Below are 19,569 nucleotides of genomic sequence, written 5' to 3' on the forward strand. Positions count from 1 at the left end.
GCCATCCACCCAAATTTCAACTTCTGACAGCCAGATTTTCGAGGTCGATGCACCACCATACGTCCTTGAAGCACTTCCTGGCGTCTCGGGACAGCAAAACGGCGTGAATGATGCTCACCTTGAGGATTTGGCGGGGTCTTGCTGTTCGGCGGGTGTCTCTGTGTGTGCGGTGAGCGCGTCCGCCTGGCGGGGTTTGAAGTTCGGATATCGCCGATGTCCGACCGTCCTCTTCATGCGATGATACCTTTACTATCCTTTCAAGTTGAAGATACAAGTAGTTGGCTAACTGAAGTATGACCCTCCGAGCTTTGTCACTATCGTATCAAAGATAATATTTACCAGATTTTCGTAGCATGTACAAAGCACCTGAAGCGCACATAGTTCTCCGTTATGTGGAATGTAAGCTCTGAGATGGTAATGACGTACGACTCGTCGCGGCGCGTACGCAGGTTCGAAGCTTTTCGTCGCCTTTGTATAGGAGAAAGCACGCTTTTAACGCACTCTTATCCTATTTACACATTTCGCTGTCATTTATTAGGCGTTGTCTTCAACACCTTCGTCTGTCAACTACCTTCAGCTTTAAGCCCAAGCGGAGCACAGACGTCGTGATGACTAGTCCATGTTGTACTCGGCGCTTTTCCCCGCGAGCCCAGCTTTTTCATCCAGCTGACTGAGACTTGATTCGATTATCACCAAATATCCGTATCACCAGAGCACAGATCCACTCGAACATTATGTTCCACACATGTCCGAGAATCGACCAAGTGGAAAACCAGAGTGGAAGGACAGAGTAGGAAGGTGAAATCTGGAGAATGACTCAGCAACAGTAAACGAAATCTCGACAGTATTCTGTCTCAAAATAACAGCATCGGGAACTACCGTGTAGTAGCGGACAAGATCGTTATGTCATGCTACCTCACATGAGCTTTCAAATCCATCGTTCACAAATATATGAATCACGGAACACCTATACAAGTGTGGCTACAGACTGCGAACAGGCTCAACAACAAATTTCAACCCGTATACGTTACAAGAGTGCATGTAGCAAAACCCGGCCTGAATTTCTGCTCAATTGGTGGGGACGGCACCTCAGAGGCTTATCCTGCTAGGATTTTGTAGCAGAAGTAGGCTGAGCTGGTACTGTCTGTGGCTGAGCGGAAGCGGATCCTCTCTGCACTTTAGTATGCGAAGCACGGTGTGCTCGCGGTCTAAAACAACAAAACAGCTGAAGCAGGCTGATGTCTCTGTCAGGCGCGGCCAAATATCGCTGTAGGCATCATTTCAGCAGCGAGCTTATGTTCTGAGCACATGTTCCATACCGGTTCGGCTTGTGAAGTGTATATGACATCCGACACGCGTGGTTGCTCGTGCAATCTGCGCATATCATACGATTCGCGTTCTACGTCATGACCTTGTAAGCTTGTGGTGTCTTCTCCATTAACGATGACTGGACGAATCTATGAGTGGTGCATTTCAATGGATATCAGCGAGCTAAGAAAACGAGACGTATATGTCAAGAGATATAATATACATACCCGTAATTTGCGAAGCACGCTTGTCACCCTATTCAAGCGGCCAGAAAGGGTGCGGCGGTCACGGACATGGTTTGATGTCGGATCAGTCTTTCATAGGATGATAATTCACCATCAACGGTTTTTACTACCAATTCAAGAGAGCACGTACGGTTGCATTCATTTCATTTAGATGTCTCTTCGCATGATCCCAGAGCTGGTGGAAACCCTGGCGAGTGTTCGTGGTAGCATCATTTTCACCACATTCCTCCAACCTCGCTGCCGATACCTTTAACGTACACTGGCAGTCACTACAGCAATTTATCCATATTTCGCGACGACTTACTGTGCTTTCCTGATCACTAAGTATCAGAGCTTCTCTACGTCTGTGTGGAACTGCCGACCACTTTAGAGATTGGAGCATGAAAAAGACGTCGCACATAAAGGGATAATGTAAGCAAAACGTACATTCATAAAGCTTTCCGCATCGGAATCCAACTCCTACCGTACATCAGCAACACGAGGGAAGTACAACTAAATATGTAGGCACCTGTTTCTGTTTTTCCTGAAGTTCATTCTTTTTTCCGGGGACATGATGGTCCTCAGGCTGAGATATGCCACTCTTTTGCCATACTTTCAATATTCTGTTAAATGCATGAAGATAAACAGGGACACTCACTCCGTCTTCTAGCAAAATATCAATTCTTGCGGAACCACCCGTGATGAGGTCCTACATCAGGCGCAAACGTTTGAGCCCGGATTTTTGAGAAGGATATCATATATAGTCACCCACATAAGCAGCTACAGGGCGTCCATCTTTGACGCCCCATAAGAGAATATTGCCTGCAGAGGTGCTACTCACGATCCGCGTTCCGTCTGGGGAGAAAGCTGCAGATAGAACTTTGTTGTCGTGTTGCAGAACTTTGAGAAGCCTCATCGTAGTGTCCCAGATAAAGATTTGCCCGTCATTGGATGCGCTGAGGAACTCGGACCTGACAGGCGAGAACTTCACGCAGTTGACCTCAGATCTGTGCATAAAGACCATGACCCGCTTTCTTTGAAAGGTGTCCCACAGGTATATCGCTCCATCCGATGATCCGCTCAGTATTTGCGAACGTCTAGGCGTGAAGCAGAGAGACGACACCCTGTGATTGTGTGGGAGAGGCCTGCCAATTACCTCGTAGGAACTAAGGCTCCACATACGGATAACCCCATCTTGAGATCCGCTGACTAGTCGAGAGCCATCAGACGAGATGTCAAGCGCCCGAACGGTACCAGTATGTGCCTTGATGGTACGCAGCGATACGCCAGATTGAACGTCCCATATACTGACAGTCCCATCAGCTCCGCTGCTGCAAAGGCGCGTGCCATCTGGGGTGAACCTAACGGCGTGAACATCCCCCTTGTGACCAAGAAGGCGGTTCAGTATGGTATCCTCGTGCTCGAGATCCCATATGCAAACGACGCCATCACCTGCACAGGTTGCAAGCATATTGGCTTTGCTTGAAATATCTATGCCCATGATCGATTGGTTATGCCCAACGCGAGGTTTTGCTGACTCTTTCCCTGTGTGTGGATTCCAAATCCTGATAGCATGATTACTTCCTGCACTCGCGAATAGCTGTCCGTCGGAGAGCCACATTAAAGCCTTAACGCCGGCGTGATAGCGTTTTACTCCGCTTTGACCAAAGGTGAGTGGGGGACTCAATTTGATAAAGGAAAACATACATATGTAGTTTTTCCCAGTTGTGGTCACCTTCATACGTTAACTACAGAAGGTCTTTGTAAAATACGCAGAGACATAGACATACGTAGATGGCTTACTTTCGGCAGTACCATCCAAACGCGTACACCACCCGAGTTACAGGAAGCAAAATGACTTTGATCTGGAGAACAACAAATACTATCCACTTGCCCTCCATGTCTATACAGCGGCCCTGAGACGCATGTGCCTGATTTAACATTCCAGATCCGAATGGACTTGTCTTCTGAACAGCTGAATAGCCGTTGCCCATCGGACGAGAACGATAGGGCAGCTATGGAGCCAGTGTGACCGCGCAAAGGATGCAGGGTCAGCTTTTCAGTAAGTGCGCTCCATAGGCGAATAGTAAAATCATCCGACGCGCTGGCTATGAGTAACCCGTCAGGAGAGTAATGAGCGGCTATGGCGTGGTTTATTTTGCGGTCACTGTGTCCGGAAAGCTCGCGTAAGAGCTGAGGTGGATTGACGGAGAAAAAACGGACGAGGGAATCATTACAGACTGCCGCAACATGGTTATTGTCAGGGGAGAACGAGATCGAGTTGACGTAGTTGGGGTACTCGAATGTTCTAATGCAATCAACAGTGCCGGCATTCCAAAGCCGGAAAAGGCCGTCGGAACCTCCGCTTGCAAAAAAGGCGCCGTCCGGCGAGTACTTTACAGCAGAAATCGAATCTGTGTGGCGTTTAACTGAGCCTATGATCGTTTTGTGGGTATTTGTGTCCCATACACGAAGAGATCTATCATAGGAGCCGCTGACTAGCTGATTTCCGGTAGGAGAGTAGTCGATGGCAGACACAAAGCCAGTATGCCCTTCTAACGGCAGCCCGACTTGATGGCCCGTTGTCGCGTTCCATATACGTATGGTCCTGTCGGCAGATCCGGTGGCAAGGAACGCGCCGTCGGGGGAGTATTCGAGACAATGAATAGCGCCAGTGTGTCCTTTGAACGGCTGAAAGGCAGCCATGATACCCTAGGATGCGGACGTTACGTTGAGCTGCGAGGTCTTTGTGAGTGTGGGTGACGAAGGTGCTTATGATGAAGAAGCGTGAGAGAGATGCTGTTGAACAAGCCCTCTCAGGCTAATATCAACATGCTGCGCAGCGATAAGGGCATCAAATCCTGTTGTGGTCCATGGGTTTTGGACAGCGCACAAAAATAGACATCAGCATACAGATATTATTAGGAAGGGATTTCCCTACAACAGGAGTGGTGTAAGCGCATTATACAAACAAGTATCATGCAACATAGTACAGAGGTGATTAACATCGAGCTGCAGAGGTTGCTAACATAGAATTGATGTGTCGCGATGCAAACCGAATACCAAAGGAACACCCAAAAAAGAAAACAAACAAAAAACGAACTACACAGCAACACCCTCAACCTCCTCCCACGTCTCTTTCCCCATCCCCGCCAAATGCTCCGCAGCAACAACAAGATACCGCCGATAAAACTCGCCACACACATCCTCGTACTCCTCCTGATCCTTCACCACGTCCCTCTTCTGCACCCCAAAGAACTCGCGCTGCCACGCCCGCGCATCCTCCATGATCCCCGCCCACTTGCTCAGCACGGGCGCGGGCGCCGCGACACCCGCCGCACACGTGCGCACAGTCCCGCCCGACGCGGCGCGCTGCTCTGCCGCGAAGTAGATCGCGGAAATGACGAACGCGCGTGGGGAGTGGAATGTAGGCGTTGTGCGCTCGAGGTCGTCGAGCCATCTTCGTTCTGCGTCGAGTGCGCCTGGGGCAGCGATGGGGCGGTGGTATTTTGGGGAGGTGACGATGTGTAGAAGGGCACCGAGGAGACACCCTGTGCTTTACGTAGAGGCCTGCCAACTACTTTGTAGGAATCAATATCCCATATGCGGATGACCCCATTGTCAGATCCGCTGGCTAGTCAAGAGCCATCAAACGAGATGCTGAGCGCTGAGTGCCCTTCGAACAGCATCGGTATGTGTATTATTGAAGGTACATAGGGATACGTCGAATTGCACGTCCCATATACGGATAGTCCCATCAGCTCCGCTGCTGGAAAGGCGCATGCCATCTGGGGTGAATCTAACGGAGTGAACATCCCCATTGTGACCAGAAAGGCCGTATATATGGTATCCTCGCGCTCAGGGTCCCAGACGCATATGATACCATCGCTTGCGCAAGTTGCAAGGAGATTGCCTTTATTTGAGATGTTGACGTCCATGGCTGATCGGTGGTCGTACAATACGCACCTTTGATGTTTGCGTTTCTCCACCCTAAATCTCGTTCTTTTCTTCGCGTTTTTGGGTATTCAGTGCTGTTGTAAGTCTGTATTGTCCCTGAGATATATCATGCATTAGACCCTGTGTTCAAGTTATCTATGTCATCAAGTAAGGGAAGCCAGGATGTTCACGCTGTGGTCAATTGAATTATCGTTATTCTCAACTCCGGCCTTGATGAGGCGCTGTTTATGAAGAAAAAATCTGGAACCACATTGCTGAGTAACGAGGTTTACGACAACCCACCTTAGGGAGCAGGAAATGTATAGAGCCAACGTCCCACGAGCGGAGGCTACCATCATAGGTGCCGCTCACAATATGTGTTCCATCTGGTGAGAAGGCTATGTAAATTACGCCGGTGTTATGATGCAGTGTATTTAAGATCTCTCCAGTGCCAACGTCCCTTATACAGACTCCTCTATCAAAATACGCCCCTTGTGCTCTGATGCACTTGAGTCCGTCCGGTGAGAGATGTAGGGAGTGGACTACTTTATCATCAACAACGTAGACCAGCTCTCCGCATTAGATATTCCACAGGCGTGTTTATCGCCCCGTCCGCTGACCCAATGTGTAGTTTTGAACTGTCAAGTAGGTAACGTCCATGAGGACCTCGGGAATGGTGACCTAGCTGTAGACACCAGACATGGACTTTACCTTTCTCACAGTTGGATATCTTTATCGAATATTGGACGAATGTTCGCAGAAAAGAGTGTGGTATACGGTGACTAAAAGGTAAGAGGGAGTTGTAACAGCATAACACGGCACATTCTTGATCGAGTATTGAGACTAGTTGAAACACGAGATCATGTCAAGTATTACTACGAAAAGTCCGTAAGTACAAGCGATCAGACATTAGTACTGCAGTTTTGGCGAAATGTATGCAAATAAAGTAAAGGTATAGTCCAGAAGGTCACCCGGCTTCTCACAACAACCAGTGACCAATAGGCTTGCCGTTCGGCCCGAAGTCGAAGGAGAGGAACGCCGGGCCGGCGAGGGTGACGTTGTCGCTGGTCATCGACTCGCTCGAGGTCGCGACGGCGTAGACGACGCCCATGAGACCGTCGGGGATGGTGACCTGGCCGTTCTGGACGGGGACAATGGTCGTGTTCATGCCGCTGATGAATCCGACGTACGTGCCGTCGGCGCTACTTGCGTCAGAGCCGTTGAACGAGACAGTGGTGGCTTTGCCGGCGGTCATGTCAGAGCCGAAGGTAAGGGCGGGGAAGGCCTTGACGGGCAGCGTCGGGTTCGAGGACGGGCACGAAGTGATGAGGCCCGAGGCGAGGGTGTAGACCTGGTTGAGGTCGAGGGGGGTGTCGAACGCGCCGTTCCACGGGTTGGCCTTGAGGACGGCAGAGTTGACCCACGCGGAGTGGCGGGCCTCGACGGCGAGGATGGTGGCAGCTGCGGTCAGCGTTCCCCCCGAGAGGTACTGGGCGGCGCCGGAGTACGCGGAGGTGCCGACGTTCTCGAGCAGGTAAGAGACCTGGGCGAAGGACTTGGCGTCGGTCACGGGGCTAGGAAAGAGAGGTAAGTCAATCAAATATATTGCAAGGGAGGAGCGCGAAGGTGCTTACAAGTTGTAGTTACAAGCCTGGGTGGCGCTTTCACCGAGAGCTCCAGCGAGGAACTGAACGTGGGTAGCCTCGTGCTGGGCAATCTCGGAGAAGCGACCGGCAGCAAAACCGGGGAGGCCAGCTTCAATGAAGGACAGGTGAGTGAAGTTCTTGATACCCTCAGCGTAGAAGGCGTTCTCAAGGTGCTCGAGGGTCAAGGCATAGTTCAGAATGTCCGTCACTGCAAGAGTTCGTTAGTGGAATTGTGGGAGAAGCACAGGCGGATGGGTTACTAACCAGTGGGAGCAGCGCTGGTAGAGCTGTCTGCGCGCTTCTCGGCGGGGAGAGCGACAGCAACGGCGGCAAGGCAGAGGGAGGTGAAAGCGGCGGAGAACTTCATGTCTGAATGGTGGGAGTACGAAGGAAAGAGCGTCTGAGTAAAACTGGGCCTGGTGAGCTCAGGGCAATAAATGGGCGCTTTTTATATGCGTTGAAGCTGGTGCGGAGCATGACTCAAAGGCGAGACTTGGAAATCGAATGTCCGACAATAGTTGGGAATGCCAGTCAGCCGAGAGTCCAGCTCCGGAATGAGAAGTCCAGCAAACGACCACCCGTTGGATCAGTTGCAAACTTCGAAGCGGGGACGCGATCGAGAATTGCGTTGTCGACTTGCCGAGAAGTGTGCATCCATCAAAGAATCATTCGGGCATTTCGGAGACATCTCCCTTGCTCTCTCAGATCCATATATTCCAGGTCGCTCACGAGTCCTTGCATTCGCAGGGAGTCATTCGGAACTTTGAGTTAGCACCCGGCCTTCAGTACTCAGTATTCGGTACTCACAATGTTCAGAGTACACCCTTTTCCATATATCATTGGAGTAAGAGTGGCGCAATTGGTCTGAATGCATCTTCGGTGCCTGAAGAAACAACATTGCAGAGACGTCAAGCTTCAAGCCTAAAATAGGTCGTCGTGGAATTCATACAATGAAGGCACGCCGAGCAAATGCTCCAGGACTCCATTCGACCACTGCCCAGTTCCTCCGTCCCGTCTCTCCGACGGAAAAGTGTTCGAGTAAGGTTGCAGAGTCATACGACTCGCATGGAAGATGTGCTCACGGACAAATTATAGGTACGAGTTGATCAACTTGACTATCCAAATTAGTGCCTAGCCATAAAGGCCGCATTGTTCGCATCGCCGACGGAAGTGCGAAGCAGACCGTCCACACTGCTTCGTTCTCGAACTGAGGCGGTTTGCCAATTTCTTCATAAGAAGAGAGGTCCCAGATGCGGGCAGTCCCGTTAGAATAGCTGCTGGAGCCAGTGGCTAATCCCAAGCTGTCCTAGACGAGATGCTGCCGTGGATCATGCGATTGTAATGCAGTTGAACGTCGCGGATCCGTTTGCCGTACTGAGGACTCCATAGGTGGATAGTGAGCTCATACGACGCGTTGACTATAATAACCCGTCAGGAGAGCAATGAACGGCTGTGGTATGGCCTCTCGAGTGGGCGATATGTCTGGGGGGAAATTTTTTCGCGTAGGAGCTCGAGCCGATCGACGGATAAAATCAGGAAGATGGAATCATAGAAAACAGTCGCGACATGATCACTGTCAGGGGAAAACGAAAACGACTCGACACCGACGAAAGGGTACTCGAATGTTCCGAGTGACAATTGCCAGTGCGGGCAGTCTAAAGCATGAAATGGCAGTTGAAATCTCCGCTTGCAATGAACGCGCCATCTGGCGAGTACTTCACATCGGAAACTCAACGTTTGTGATGTTCAATAACTGAACCTTTGACCGTCTTGTGAGTTTTTGTGTTCCATACGAGAAGAGATCCATCACGGGAACCGCTGGCTAGATGTTTTCTATCAGGAGAATAGCCGATTACAGAAACAGCGCTAGCATCCCATTTTAACGGCTGCTCGACTTGCCGGCCCGTTTCCGGGTCCCATATCCGTACAGTTTTGTCGTCAGATCCGGTGACAAGGAACGCGCCGTCTGGCGAGCATACAAGGCAGCAAATTTTACCAAAATGCACCATGATCGGTTCAAAGATAAACACCTTCCATGAAGCGCTGAGCTGTTGCGAGGTCTTTATGAGTGGGGGCGGCGAAGGTGGTACGTGGTGAAGGAGCGTGAGGGAAGCGGTGGCACAAAGCAGCGAGCCGCCAGCGCTACGGTGCTGCGTAGCGATAATGGCATCAAATCTTGCCCCGAGTTACCAAGTGGTGCTTGGGTTTTGGTTAACGCACGGAAATGGACATCAGCATGCAGATATTAGGAATGGATTATCCTACAACAGGAGTGCGAGTACCGTGACAACTAATAAAGAAGTAATTCACATTGAGTTGCAATCTTTGCAATGCGGACCGAACACCAAACGAGTACCCAAAAAGAAAACAAAGAAAAAGAAGAAGAAAACACGAACTACATAGCAACACCCTCAACCTCGTCCCACGTCTCCTTCCCCATCCCCGCCAAATGCTCCGCAGCAACAACAAGATACCGCCGATAAAACCCGCCACACACATCCTCGTACTCCTCCTGATCCTTCACCACGTCCCTCTTCTGCACCGCAAAGAACTCACGCTGCCACGCCCGCGCATCCTCCATGATCCCCGCCCACTTGCTCAGCACGGGCGCGAGCGCCGCAACACCCGCCGCACACGTGCGCACGGCCCCGCCCGACGCGGCGCGCTGCTCTGCCGCGAAGTAGATCGCGGAAATGACGAACGCGCGTGGGGAGTGGAATGTAGGCGTTGTGCGCTCGAGGTCGTCGAGCCATCTTCGTTCTGCGTCGAGTGCGCCGGGCGCGGCGATGGGGCGGCGGTATTTTGGGGAGGTGACGATGTGCAGAAGGGCGCCGAGGAGGGTCCATACGAAGGATTCGAGGTCGTCGAGGGCGGTGTGCGGGGTGCGGGAGGTGCCTTCGTGGTATTCGAGGACGAGGTCGGAGGCGTATGTGGGGTGGACGAGGCGCTGCGTGGGAATGGGATGGTCAGCGCACGAGTACTAGGGATAGGGGAAGGTGGGCTCACAAAGTTGTGGGATTTCTTCGTCCGTCGCCAGTCTATGGACTTGCTATTTGAATCTGATAAGATTCCTGCGCATTCAAGCACATCGCGTGCGATGAGCAGGCTGTACGACGTCTCCGCGTTAGCGCAAGAACATCATGGACGGCGTGTGGGCGGATAGGGTGCAGGAGAATAGGGTATGCGTGGATAGGGACTCACTCGGTCACAGGCGTCCGCATCGTCTTCTTTTTCAGGATGTGGATGTTCTCGGGGCTGACATCACGGTGGAGCACACCTGCACGGAAGAGCGTGTAGTGGCCGAGCATGGCATGCACGACGGCCTCCAAAAGCGCATGCGGGCCCGAGGCAGTGTCTAGCGGCTCCCCAACAGGCTCAAGTGGGCGTGCAGGCGCGCGGCCAAGCCGCCCAAAGGCGTGCCGGAGCTTAGTGAGCTTGGAGTCAGAGTAGCCTAGACATAAGCACAGAATGAAACCGGACCGGGAGATGATACGTGAGTCTAAACCCTTCGCATACACTCAAGCACTGCCTTGAACGCACCTTCAGCCATCCGGAACGACAGGTCCTCCGAGAGCCCAAACGTCCCGCACGACGGTTCGACGACGGGCGAGGCGAGATCTGAGCCGTCCGAGGACGATCGCGTGCGTCTGCGGCGTCGGTATGCACCGCGGTAGGTGTCGCCCTCGGCGATTAGGGACGTCGCCAGTGAGAACTGCGATGAGGAGCGGGCGTCGTGGAAGACGTCGAGGTCGGCTTCGGACATGGATGTAAGTGTGGATGTGTATATCGATGTTAGTGCTGGTGTTGATGTTGATGTTGTTGTCGATGTCATGATGGATGGAGGACGAGGAGGGTACGAGCCGAAAAGGAGCGGTAGAGCGAGGTTGGAGTGGTTTTTGTAAGGAGACGGTTGAATTTACAGGGGAAGGCGGGTGTGGTATATAACTTTGGCGTGTGGCGGACCTCGGCAGCTTGGACCGGGCTTGGAGCCGAGCTATGTAAGGTCCAGAACATATCCGGATTAGGATCCGGTGCTTCATCGCAACGGATGAACACAACAGCGATGGACGCCACGTTCTTCCGTGTAAGTGAGCTGCTGTTCAATGCTGAGCGTGAACGCAGAACGTTTGTTTTATCCAGAGTCTCTCATTATCGACGTCTGTGCGCTCTCAGGATCTGCAGTAGAGTTGATACGACAAGGGCGATGATGTCATGGCATGGAGGGTTCATTTAGGGTTGTGGCAGTGCCCCCACCAGGCACGCTCCTCAAGTCAACTCCGAGCATTCGGCGGTACGCTTTGTGTATGACAACATCAAGAGGACAATGAGCAGCATGCGCGCATCGGCGACAAGACACGCGAGAAAATAACAGGTCCTTCGACATTTTCTTTCACCTTCTCTGAGATCTCGAATCGTAGCTATCCATGTCCTCACCGTAGCATACCAAACTCAGAACGCTTTATTCACCCCTGTCCACCCTGGATTCTCCCTCCTAGCTTGCAGCAGCACGCCCGGCCAAGTCGCAGGCGGCGCCTTCCTCTGTGGCTCCTGCGCACTCTCAGCTTGCTCAGCGACCGCATCGCCCAGCACCTTCTCGATCTCGCCGCGCGGGAACGCCCTCTCCGCATGCTCAATATCCTTCGCATCCACGCGCGCGTCCGGGTGTGGCACCTTGAAGTCGACGAGCACCGCGAGCCTCACTATCCGCGCGAGGACGGTGATACGCTCAGCGATACCCGGCGAGGTGTGCAGCGCGATCGCCGTCCAGACCTCGCGCACGTCGTCCGGGGCGATATCGGGCGAGCGGGTGTTGAGGAACGCGGACGCGGCGTCTGCGCCCTCGATCTCGAAGCGCTGCGGGCCATCGCACGAGGGCGAGGTGCCCATGTCGTGGAAGAGGCACGCGATGAAGAGCAGCGGGAGGCCGAGGGGCGTGTGCCATGGTGTGTTTTCGGCCGCGGAGAGCGTTTTGGCGTGCAGGAAGGTGCGCAGGCTGTGTGCGAGGATGGAGGGGTGTAGGCGCGTGCGGACGTGGGTGTAGGCGCCGAGGGAGATGGGTTCGGTTGGGACGCAGGAAGGGGTGGTTGATTCGCTGGGGTTGAATGTTGCTTGGCCGGAGCTGAGTTGTTCGAGGGCGGATAGTGGACACATTGTGCCGATAAATGTTTGCGATGTCGACGTCGATGAGATGAAGAGTGAAAACCTCACAAGCTTATAACTTCTTAGGTGTAAGTGTTTGATAAGGTCGCCGTGATACTGCCTGAAGCACGACCGAGGCAGCGAACGCGTTGCTCGCCCTCAGATAGCGTCAGGGGCAAAACCGCCGCCGTGACACACCAGGGGTGACATGTGGGGGTGACATGTGACATGCCGTGCGAACCGTCGGCCGCGCAGTCTGAGCCTGTGCTCCCCCAGCCCTCGTCAGTGCTCCCAGGTACTGCCCCCACCCTCGAGCATTTAATCTCCCTCCCCTCCTCGCTTGACGCGGTACGTTCCTCTCCCCGTTCATCCGGATCGCACCGTATACTCAAGGCCTTTATCTCTCCCAGATCAACCCCTTTACGTCTGCATAATGTGCGTTGCTGCGTCCTCAGTTCAGCCGCCCGAACCCACGTTCTAACCCACGAAACCACCTGTGTCGCTGTTGGATGTTGGATGGACAGGTCTGAGCCTTACGACCCCTACGTCCCCCGCAACGGCGCCGGCGGAGCACAAGGCTCCAGCCAGGGCCAGGGGAACCAGAAGACGGCTGCGATCCAGGCGCAGATTGACGACACTGTTGGGATTATGAGAGAAAACATCACCAAGGTCGCAGAGCGTGGAGAGCGGCTAGATTCGCTGCAAGACAAGACCGGTGCGTGCCCCTTCTTTCTCGAGTACCGCTCGCCCTTGAGCTTGGACGCGGCGGGGGTGCGATGCTGGTGGCGGCGATGCTGACGAGCGAGGGGTTAGATAACCTTGCCGTTTCGGCCCAGGGGTTCCGTCGCGGGGCCAACCGAGTGAGAAAGGTGCGTTGACTACTGTATCCCGTGACAATCTCCAACTAACGTGTCCTTGTAGAACATGTGGTAAGCACCCTCCGTATCTCGTTTGTTGGTATCGCGATTCTCAAAGCCCGCCCCGCGCGATAAAGGTGGAAGGACATGAAGGTGCGTAACAGGCAAAATTGAGCTGGTGGAAGCGAGACTAACGCTCGTTTCTTCCGTCGGTGCTATGCAGATGCGCCTTATCATTGGTGTTGCTATTGCCATTATTATCGTGATCATTGTGGTGTCCATCGTGAAGACGACCAAGCACTAGCCGCAGCATCATTATTTGCCCTTACTGGTATTGCCACGTTCTCAACCTAGCCCAGACTTGTTTACCTCGCTCCCGTTTCTCTCGTTCTCGCTTTTCTCGTTGATTCCACGATTGCAATGTGTTGTATCTATGCAGCATAGTATATCTTTTCCGCTCGTAATGTGTATTCTGTAGGACGGCCAAAGCAGGGCGCCCATGAGCAATACCAGGCGTCGGAGCGGATGGACGATGTTTATATCTCATGTGTAGAAGGAATGAGCTCATCAGGAGGCCAGGGTCGTGGTGATGGGGTGTTCCCACGCCATCGGGTGGGTGATGTGGTTTCTGTTTCGGTGCAGTCTCCTGGATTTTCTTGCCCTCCGACTACTACTATTACTTCTATTACTTTTACTCTTACTCTACTCTTACTCCCTGTCCCATCTCCTCCCAGTGGCCCCCGTGCCCGTGCCCCTCATTTGATCTCTTTTGTTTCTCTTTCTTCATCCAACGATTCCGATCTGTATATGCCACCATGTCTACTCACCACAAACACTCGGGCTCCATCTCCCAGAATGCAAAGGCACAGCTCGCCAACGCATACAACGAACTTGGCAAGGAGCTGTCCTCAAACAAGATTAGGGTCGTAGGCAACTACACGCTCGGAAAGGTCATCGGCGAGGGTACGTCGCCCATCCACTCCCCCCTCTTGCTTCTGATAAGATGGGCCGCATACACACAGGCGCGTACGGCAAGGTGCGCATGGGCACCCACCGCCTCACGTCCACCCGCGTCGCCATCAAGCAGATCCCCAAGGCCATGTCCGCCTCCCTCACCCGCGAGATCCACCACCACCGCACGCTGCACCACCCGCACATCACCCAGATGTTCGAGGTCATCGCGACCGAGCACGCCATCTGGATCGTCACCGAGCTCTGCCTCGGCGGCGAGCTCTTCGACTACCTCGCCGAGAAGGGCCGCCTCGCGGAGGACGAGAGCAAGATCCTCTTTGGCCAGCTGTGCCTCGCCGTTGCGTACCTGCACGACAAGGGCATCGTGCATCGCGACCTCAAGCTCGAGAACGTGCTGCTGGACGAGCGGTGTAGAGTCAAGCTCGGCGATTTTGGGTTCACGCGCGAGTATGAGCGGGGGGCGTTTATGGAGACGTTTTGCGGCACGACGGGGTATGCTGCGCCGGAGATGCTGCAGGGCAAGAAGTATCTCGGTCCCGGTAAGTCCGGGCCCCCCACGTTCATGGCGCCTGGGTATGACGCAATGCTTATCACTCGTGTTCGCAGAGGTCGACATATGGTCGATGGGCGTTATTCTCTATACGCTCCTCACGGGCACACTCCCGTTTGATGACGACGACGAAGCTATCATGAGAGATAAGGTTATCGAGGGCAAGTTCGAGGACCCAGAGTGGCTGTCTGACGGTAAGCGCCGTTCTTGCATTCATTCACTATCTACGACGAGGCCTTCGATGATTAATTGAATGGGACCCGCACAGACGCCCGCGAGCTTATCCGCAACGTCCTCGAGAAGGACCCATCCAAGAGACTGACTATCCCGCAAATCCTCGCATCCCCCTGGTTCACCTCCCGTTCGAGCACGAGCGATGCCACGCCCGCTTCCCCAACACTCTCACATACAGTGCCAGAACCACCCTCTCCTTCCCCCGTCCGCGTCACCTCCCCCATTTCGTCCCCTATAACCCTACCACCGCCCGATGCAGCCGAAGTTTCCGCCTCATCCGCTACCTCCTCTGGCTCTGCCACGACCTTCCTCTCCGCCACCTCCAACCTCTCGCCCTCTGCACCCACCACGCCCGATGACACGCCGAACAACCCATTCGAGACTCCCAACAAAGACAAAGCGATACACACCCACCAGAACGGGAGCCAGAGCACGATTACAAAGAAGGCGGCGAAGCGGCAGTCTAAAGATAGCGCGCTGTGGCACCAGCACGAGACCGTCGTCGAAGAGGAGGTCGGCGCCGACGGAACGGCGTCCCGGACCGCGGCCGGTATGGAGTTCACGACGTCGAATTCGTCGAGCACACCCGGCGGTGGCGGCGGCGGTGGCGGTGGGTCAAAGGCCCCGCCGCACCCGACGCGCACGCCGGCGCGGACGAAGCGCCGCTCGGTGTCGTCCATGCTGAGCGACGCGGACCCGGCGAGCCCGAACCAGGAGCAGACGTTCGCCGCGGGGGCGTCGGCGGCCGCTGCTGCGGGGGTGACGCCGGGCGAGGGTGCGGGGGCGGCGCCGCAGGATTTTGCGGGGCTGCTGAGTACGCCTGCGCCGATTATTTTTACGACGCCGTTTGAGCGGGAGTTGTTGAACTCGATGAGTGTGTTGGGGCTGGATACGGCGCAGATTGTGCATTCGGTGCTTACGGATGCGTGTGATTGTGCGGGGGCGCTGTGGTGGATGTTGAAGCGCAAGGCGGAGAAGAGGGCGTTGGATGGTGGGTCTGCTGGTGCTGCTGCGAAGGAGGGGGTGGCGGAGGTGGGGAACGCTGGACGCAAGAACAAGGACAAGGACAAGGAGAAAGTGAAAGATAAGGAGAAGGAGAAGGAAAAGGACGGGGAAGCTTCTAGCGAGCGGCCGACGAGCTCGAGGAGGCGGATGAAGCGCGGGGTCGGGGTGCAGACAGACAATGACAAGGACAAAGACAATAGGGAGGGGGTATCGTCCCCACCGCCGCTCACGCTGTCCAAGTCGGCTCCGGATTTCACGGTGGTGCCGCCGACGCCTACTATAAGCGCCAGCGCCAGCGCGAACCCGACCTCCAGCGGGGCGAACGCGAGCGGGTCGAGTGCGAATGCAAGCGGGAGCAGTCGCGCATTGACGCCGAATCAGTCGTCGACGCCGAGCGGGAGCATTATCAGCACCAAGGAGAAGGAGAAGGAGAACCAGGGCTCGAGGGGGAAGCGCGCAGGGCGCTCGGGGAGCGTGAGCATTATGCAGCGCGCGACGACTGCGCTGGAGGCTGCGGGGCTGGTGAGGAAGAAGTCGAACGAGGGTGTGCGGGAGGAGCGAGAGAGGGAGCGCGAGAGGGAGAAGGAGAGGGAGAAGGAGCGCAAGGAGAAAGAGAAGGAGAAGGAGAAGGTGGACAAGGAGGCTGGTCCTGGAATACCGGAGAAGAAGGCGTCGGGCGACGATGCGAGGACGTCGCATGGGAGCCAGTCGTCCAAGCTGACGAAGTCGCCGCCGCTGCGCGCAAAGGACGCGGCAGGCGCGGAACGAAGGCCGGTGACGCCGACGCATCTGGAGCTGCAGCATCCGCGGCCGTTGGCTGGGTCGCCGTGGGTCGTTACGGGCAGGACGTCGCCGCACTCGAATGCGCCCAGCCCGGGGGGTTCGCCTGGCGACACTTTGACGTCGCTGCCGAACTTCTCGGAGGAGAGCACCATGGGCAAGGCCAGCGGTAACGGCGGTCCACCGAGGAACCGGCAGAGTATCTTGTCGGCGTTCCGGTTCTGGTTCAACGAGGACAGGAAGGGCAAGCGGAAGGAGCAGGCGCTGTCGCCGCAGGGCGGGCGGCACGGTGGGCTAACGTACAGTCGTTCTCTTGGAGCGCCCTCGGCGTCGAACACGGTCACTCCCAACAAGGGGTCGGTGAACCGCCGCCCGAGTGGCACCACGCGCGGACGGCGCGTCAAGCGGCACTCGACGTCGTCACGGCGGTCGAGCAGCGTCAACTCGCGGCGATCGTCGGGCACGTCGGCGCAGGTTCTCGTTCTGGAGCATCCGCCAAGCAGCTCGAGCAAGGCATACGGTGCGCAGACGCCTGTGTCGGAGCGGGGAGACTACCCGTCGCGCCCGTCGTCGGTGCATAGCATTCCGGTGGGTCTCCACCATAAGTCGTTGTCCGGCGGATCGAGTGGCTCAAATCAGCTACAACGCGCGTCTTCGCCAAATTCGGCTACACAGAATAACGCGTACAACAACCATAGGCGCGGCGGCTCGTCGTCGTCTACGCGCGTCGTGAGGCAGTATCAGACGTCCAACTCCACCTCATCTGCCTCTGCTGCCGGGGGCGGCCCGTCGTCCAACCAGAGGCCGATCCACCACCGCTCGAACTCGGCGACGTCGTCGGTGCACTCGCTCGCTTCGTCGAGACCGACGTCGTTCTACGAGCCGTCGGACACGGAACGCACGGGCTCGCCCTTCCGCTCCGCATCGCACTCGCGCCGCTCGCTCGACGACAGCGGGAGCATCAACACGCCCGGGCGGCGCGGTACCACGACGACGTTCGTCGCGCAGAAGCGGCTGACGCCGTTCATGAGCCCGCTCGCGAGCGGCCACGGCTCGCTCGGGCGCACGAGCTGGAAGAAGTCGTGGGGCCACGAGCCGCCCGGGTGGAAGTCGCGCTCGACGCATCTCCCCATCGAGGTGCTCGCGATCTCGCCGCTGCCTGAGGTGCAAGGGCCGGCGAGTATCCGGGATGTGTTTACGGGGCCTGGGCGCCAGAGGAGTCTGAGTGTGGGTGCGATGGGCGACGAGAGCGATTGGGTGGACGAGGACGATGATGTTCCCGAGTTTGCGGGCGGGTTGGGGCAGATGCCGATTTCGTCGGCGAGTGGCGGGGCTGGGGCCGGTATGGGGCTGGTGGGGCTGGGAGGAGGGAGTGTGCCGACGGTAATGGAGTCGACGCCACTAGTGTCGCCCCCGCCAAGGACGTACAGCAAGCGGAATGCGTCGGAGGGCAAGCAGAGGAACAGTTCGGGGGGCTTTGGGTCTAGTGGTGGTAGGGCCGGGGGCCACGGTGGGAGACAGAAGGGCGGGCCCGCAGCTATCGGGCGGTCCTCACCGGTTGCGCCGGAGACGACGTTTGAGTCGATCGATACGCGGGGTGCGAGGAGGCAGTTGCCTGGAGCGAGGTCGGGTCCGGCGGCGATTCAAGAGGAGGACGAGGGGGAGGAGGAGTAGACGCGCGTGAATTTTTTTCGCCATCCGCCACCCACCGAGCATGGACGCTAACGCTCATCCTGGTCGCTGATCACAGGCAAACCGAGAGACCGAGATAACCTCCGTCTGCGCGTCATCGTCTCCCTTCATCAACATCATACTATACAGACCACGGACAAGTGACCCTGGTTGGAGATCTTCTCGTCGCTTTGGTATATGCACGCCTTTTCGCTCGTAACTTTAAGTTTTGGGTTTTGATTCTTTCTTCCATTATTATCTCGTCCCTCACCGGCTCACCGTCGCCATCTCTTCCTCACACATGATTGCATAGCCAAGCTGCTCGCTGATACCCTCGACCCTCGCACACACACACGCACACACTCTATCTATATCCCTGCCTTACTTCTTGATATAGTAAACTCCATCGCTACTCCTACTCGCACTAGCATGCGAACCCATCCCTGTTATCGTCATTTTCATCGTGTTTCTCCTCGCTTTGGTTCGCGTCCGTTCTCGCCACGTTATTTAGATCGTTAGGTTAGGTTGAGTGGCGGACTCGTCGCATATTTTGCACTACGTATGTTGGTTGATACGACACGTAGATAGGTACAGACAGGTACTGCCCAAGGTAGATGGTGGCGTAGGAATTCTTGGACAGGCACAACAACGAACAATGAAATATAATTTCAGGGAGCTGCTGTATTGTATTTTCGTTCGTTGTCAGTGTCCGTCAGATAACATTCTTAAAGCCAATCCTATCTATGATATGTATGTAGACGAGTCGGCAGGTTACCTATGGTAGCCTATGATCTGCCTGGGAGTAAGGGGTGCGCGATGTCCATCGTGCTATTCGCTCGCTGCCTGGCCCATATTGACGTCAATGCAAATTTGATCATGTCACCTCCTCGTCAAACCAGGGGCACGCGGAGTTTATCGTGCTATTTGCTCGCTTGCAGATCATGTACAATACGGACATTCTGTCCATGGCCGGAAGAGACCAGGGAGGAGCAAGCACGTGGTAAGGGGAAAGGGGAAGACACGACGCTGACTAGCTCGGTGGTTACACTCGGTGGTTCCCACTGTCTAGTCGCTCGTGACTGGCACAGACGCTCGCGGAAGCCGCGAGCTGATGCGCGAGGACCCGCACCAGCTTGTATACACTTCAAAATATTACCCGCATCTCAAGTGGGTGCACGTATCGATCATCACGCGCTGAATGCCCGAGCAAGATGCGCGTCGCCCCTCATTGTCGTATGACATGGGTA

General features: G+C 55.3%; 8 protein-coding genes across 8 annotated transcripts; 2 read left to right on the forward strand and 6 right to left on the reverse strand.

Moving 5' to 3' along the window:
* Positions 1-936: 936 nt before the first annotated feature.
* CONPUDRAFT_140035 (uncharacterized protein) lies at positions 937-1,448 on the reverse strand. Its single transcript, XM_007776125.1, has 2 exons — positions 1,320-1,448; positions 937-1,267 (listed from the first exon to the last, which is right to left on the reverse strand). Exons 1-2 carry the CDS (start codon positions 1,385-1,387, stop codon positions 1,090-1,092), a joined length of 246 nt encoding a protein of 81 aa, XP_007774315.1. The 5' UTR covers positions 1,388-1,448; the 3' UTR covers positions 937-1,089.
* Positions 1,449-2,286: 838 nt separating this feature from the next.
* CONPUDRAFT_65926 (WD40 repeat-like protein) lies at positions 2,287-3,003 on the reverse strand (the record flags this gene model as incomplete). The annotated part of the gene is made up of 1 exon (XM_007775928.1): positions 2,287-3,003. One exon carries the CDS (start codon positions 3,001-3,003, stop codon positions 2,287-2,289), a length of 717 nt encoding a protein of 238 aa, XP_007774118.1.
* A 266-nt stretch (positions 3,004-3,269) lies between these two features.
* On the reverse strand, positions 3,270-4,238 carry CONPUDRAFT_65859 (WD40 repeat-like protein; the record flags this gene model as incomplete). Its single annotated transcript, XM_007775921.1, has 1 exon — positions 3,270-4,238. One exon carries the CDS (start codon positions 4,236-4,238, stop codon positions 3,270-3,272), a length of 969 nt encoding a protein of 322 aa, XP_007774111.1.
* Positions 4,239-6,266: 2,028 nt separating this feature from the next.
* On the reverse strand, positions 6,267-7,481 carry CONPUDRAFT_140036 (uncharacterized protein; the record flags this gene model as incomplete). Its single annotated transcript, XM_007776126.1, has 3 exons — positions 6,267-7,042; positions 7,103-7,322; positions 7,379-7,481. 3 exons carry the CDS (start codon positions 7,479-7,481, stop codon positions 6,448-6,450), a joined length of 918 nt encoding a protein of 305 aa, XP_007774316.1. The 3' UTR covers positions 6,267-6,447.
* A 1,871-nt stretch (positions 7,482-9,352) lies between these two features.
* On the reverse strand, positions 9,353-10,994 carry CONPUDRAFT_85351 (uncharacterized protein). The gene is made up of 4 exons (XM_007776127.1): positions 10,655-10,994; positions 10,316-10,565; positions 10,121-10,220; positions 9,353-10,061 (listed from the first exon to the last, which is right to left on the reverse strand). The coding sequence occupies exons 1-4, from the start codon at positions 10,875-10,877 to the stop codon at positions 9,510-9,512; spliced, it is 1,125 nt and encodes a 374-aa protein (XP_007774317.1). The 5' UTR covers positions 10,878-10,994; the 3' UTR covers positions 9,353-9,509.
* Positions 10,995-11,353: 359 nt separating this feature from the next.
* Positions 11,354-12,327, reverse strand: CONPUDRAFT_131847 (uncharacterized protein). The gene has a single exon (XM_007776128.1). The coding sequence runs from the start codon at positions 12,263-12,265 to the stop codon at positions 11,564-11,566; it is 702 nt and encodes a 233-aa protein (XP_007774318.1). The 5' UTR covers positions 12,266-12,327; the 3' UTR covers positions 11,354-11,563.
* A 313-nt stretch (positions 12,328-12,640) lies between these two features.
* Positions 12,641-13,811, forward strand: CONPUDRAFT_169405 (synaptobrevin). Its single transcript, XM_007776129.1, has 5 exons — positions 12,641-12,968; positions 13,067-13,122; positions 13,175-13,182; positions 13,248-13,259; positions 13,330-13,811. The coding sequence occupies exons 1-5, from the start codon at positions 12,770-12,772 to the stop codon at positions 13,412-13,414; spliced, it is 360 nt and encodes a 119-aa protein (XP_007774319.1). The 5' UTR covers positions 12,641-12,769; the 3' UTR covers positions 13,415-13,811.
* A 45-nt stretch (positions 13,812-13,856) lies between these two features.
* CONPUDRAFT_85353 (Pkinase-domain-containing protein) lies at positions 13,857-18,983 on the forward strand. Its single transcript, XM_007776130.1, has 4 exons — positions 13,857-14,073; positions 14,133-14,621; positions 14,689-14,826; positions 14,901-18,983. The coding sequence occupies exons 1-4, from the start codon at positions 13,926-13,928 to the stop codon at positions 18,323-18,325; spliced, it is 4,200 nt and encodes a 1,399-aa protein (XP_007774320.1). The 5' UTR covers positions 13,857-13,925; the 3' UTR covers positions 18,326-18,983.
* Positions 18,984-19,569: the final 586 nt, after the last annotated feature.

The sequence above is a fragment of the Coniophora puteana genome (assembly GCF_000271625.1).
Source record: "Coniophora puteana RWD-64-598 SS2 unplaced genomic scaffold CONPUscaffold_16, whole genome shotgun sequence".
Lineage (NCBI taxonomy): Eukaryota > Fungi > Basidiomycota > Agaricomycetes > Boletales > Coniophoraceae > Coniophora > Coniophora puteana.

What these genes read in the sequence shown, in the direction of transcription:
- CONPUDRAFT_85353 (XM_007776130.1), top strand. Translation starts at nt 13,926, where the DNA reads ATGTCTACTCACCACAAACACTCGGGCTCCATCTCCCAGAATGCAAAG. An exon ending in CAAGAAGTATCTCGGTCCCG is followed by an intron (nt 14,622 to 14,688) that starts GTAAGTCCGGGC and finishes TCGTGTTCGCAG; the next exon opens with AGGTCGACATATGGTCGATG. An exon ending in CCCAGAGTGGCTGTCTGACG is followed by an intron (nt 14,827 to 14,900) that starts GTAAGCGCCGTT and finishes GGACCCGCACAG; the next exon opens with ACGCCCGCGAGCTTATCCGC.
- CONPUDRAFT_85351 (XM_007776127.1), bottom strand. Translation starts at nt 10,877, where the DNA reads ATGTCCGAAGCCGACCTCGACGTCTTCCACGACGCCCGCTCCTCATCG. An exon ending in GTCGTTCCGGATGGCTGAAG is followed by an intron (nt 10,566 to 10,654) that starts GTGCGTTCAAGG and finishes GCTTATGTCTAG; the next exon opens with GCTACTCTGACTCCAAGCTC. An exon ending in CGAAGAAATCCCACAACTTT is followed by an intron (nt 10,062 to 10,120) that starts GTGAGCCCACCT and finishes ATTCCCACGCAG; the next exon opens with CGCCTCGTCCACCCCACATA.
- CONPUDRAFT_169405 (XM_007776129.1), top strand. Translation starts at nt 12,770, where the DNA reads ATGGACAGGTCTGAGCCTTACGACCCCTACGTCCCCCGCAACGGCGCC. An exon ending in TTCGCTGCAAGACAAGACCG is followed by an intron (nt 12,969 to 13,066) that starts GTGCGTGCCCCT and finishes GCGAGGGGTTAG; the next exon opens with ATAACCTTGCCGTTTCGGCC.
- CONPUDRAFT_140035 (XM_007776125.1), bottom strand. Translation starts at nt 1,387, where the DNA reads ATGATATGCGCAGATTGCACGAGCAACCACGCGTGTCGGATGTCATAT. An exon ending in ACACTTCACAAGCCGAACCG is followed by an intron (nt 1,268 to 1,319) that starts GTATGGAACATG and finishes TGATGCCTACAG; the next exon opens with CGATATTTGGCCGCGCCTGA.
- CONPUDRAFT_131847 (XM_007776128.1), bottom strand. Translation starts at nt 12,265, where the DNA reads ATGTGTCCACTATCCGCCCTCGAACAACTCAGCTCCGGCCAAGCAACA.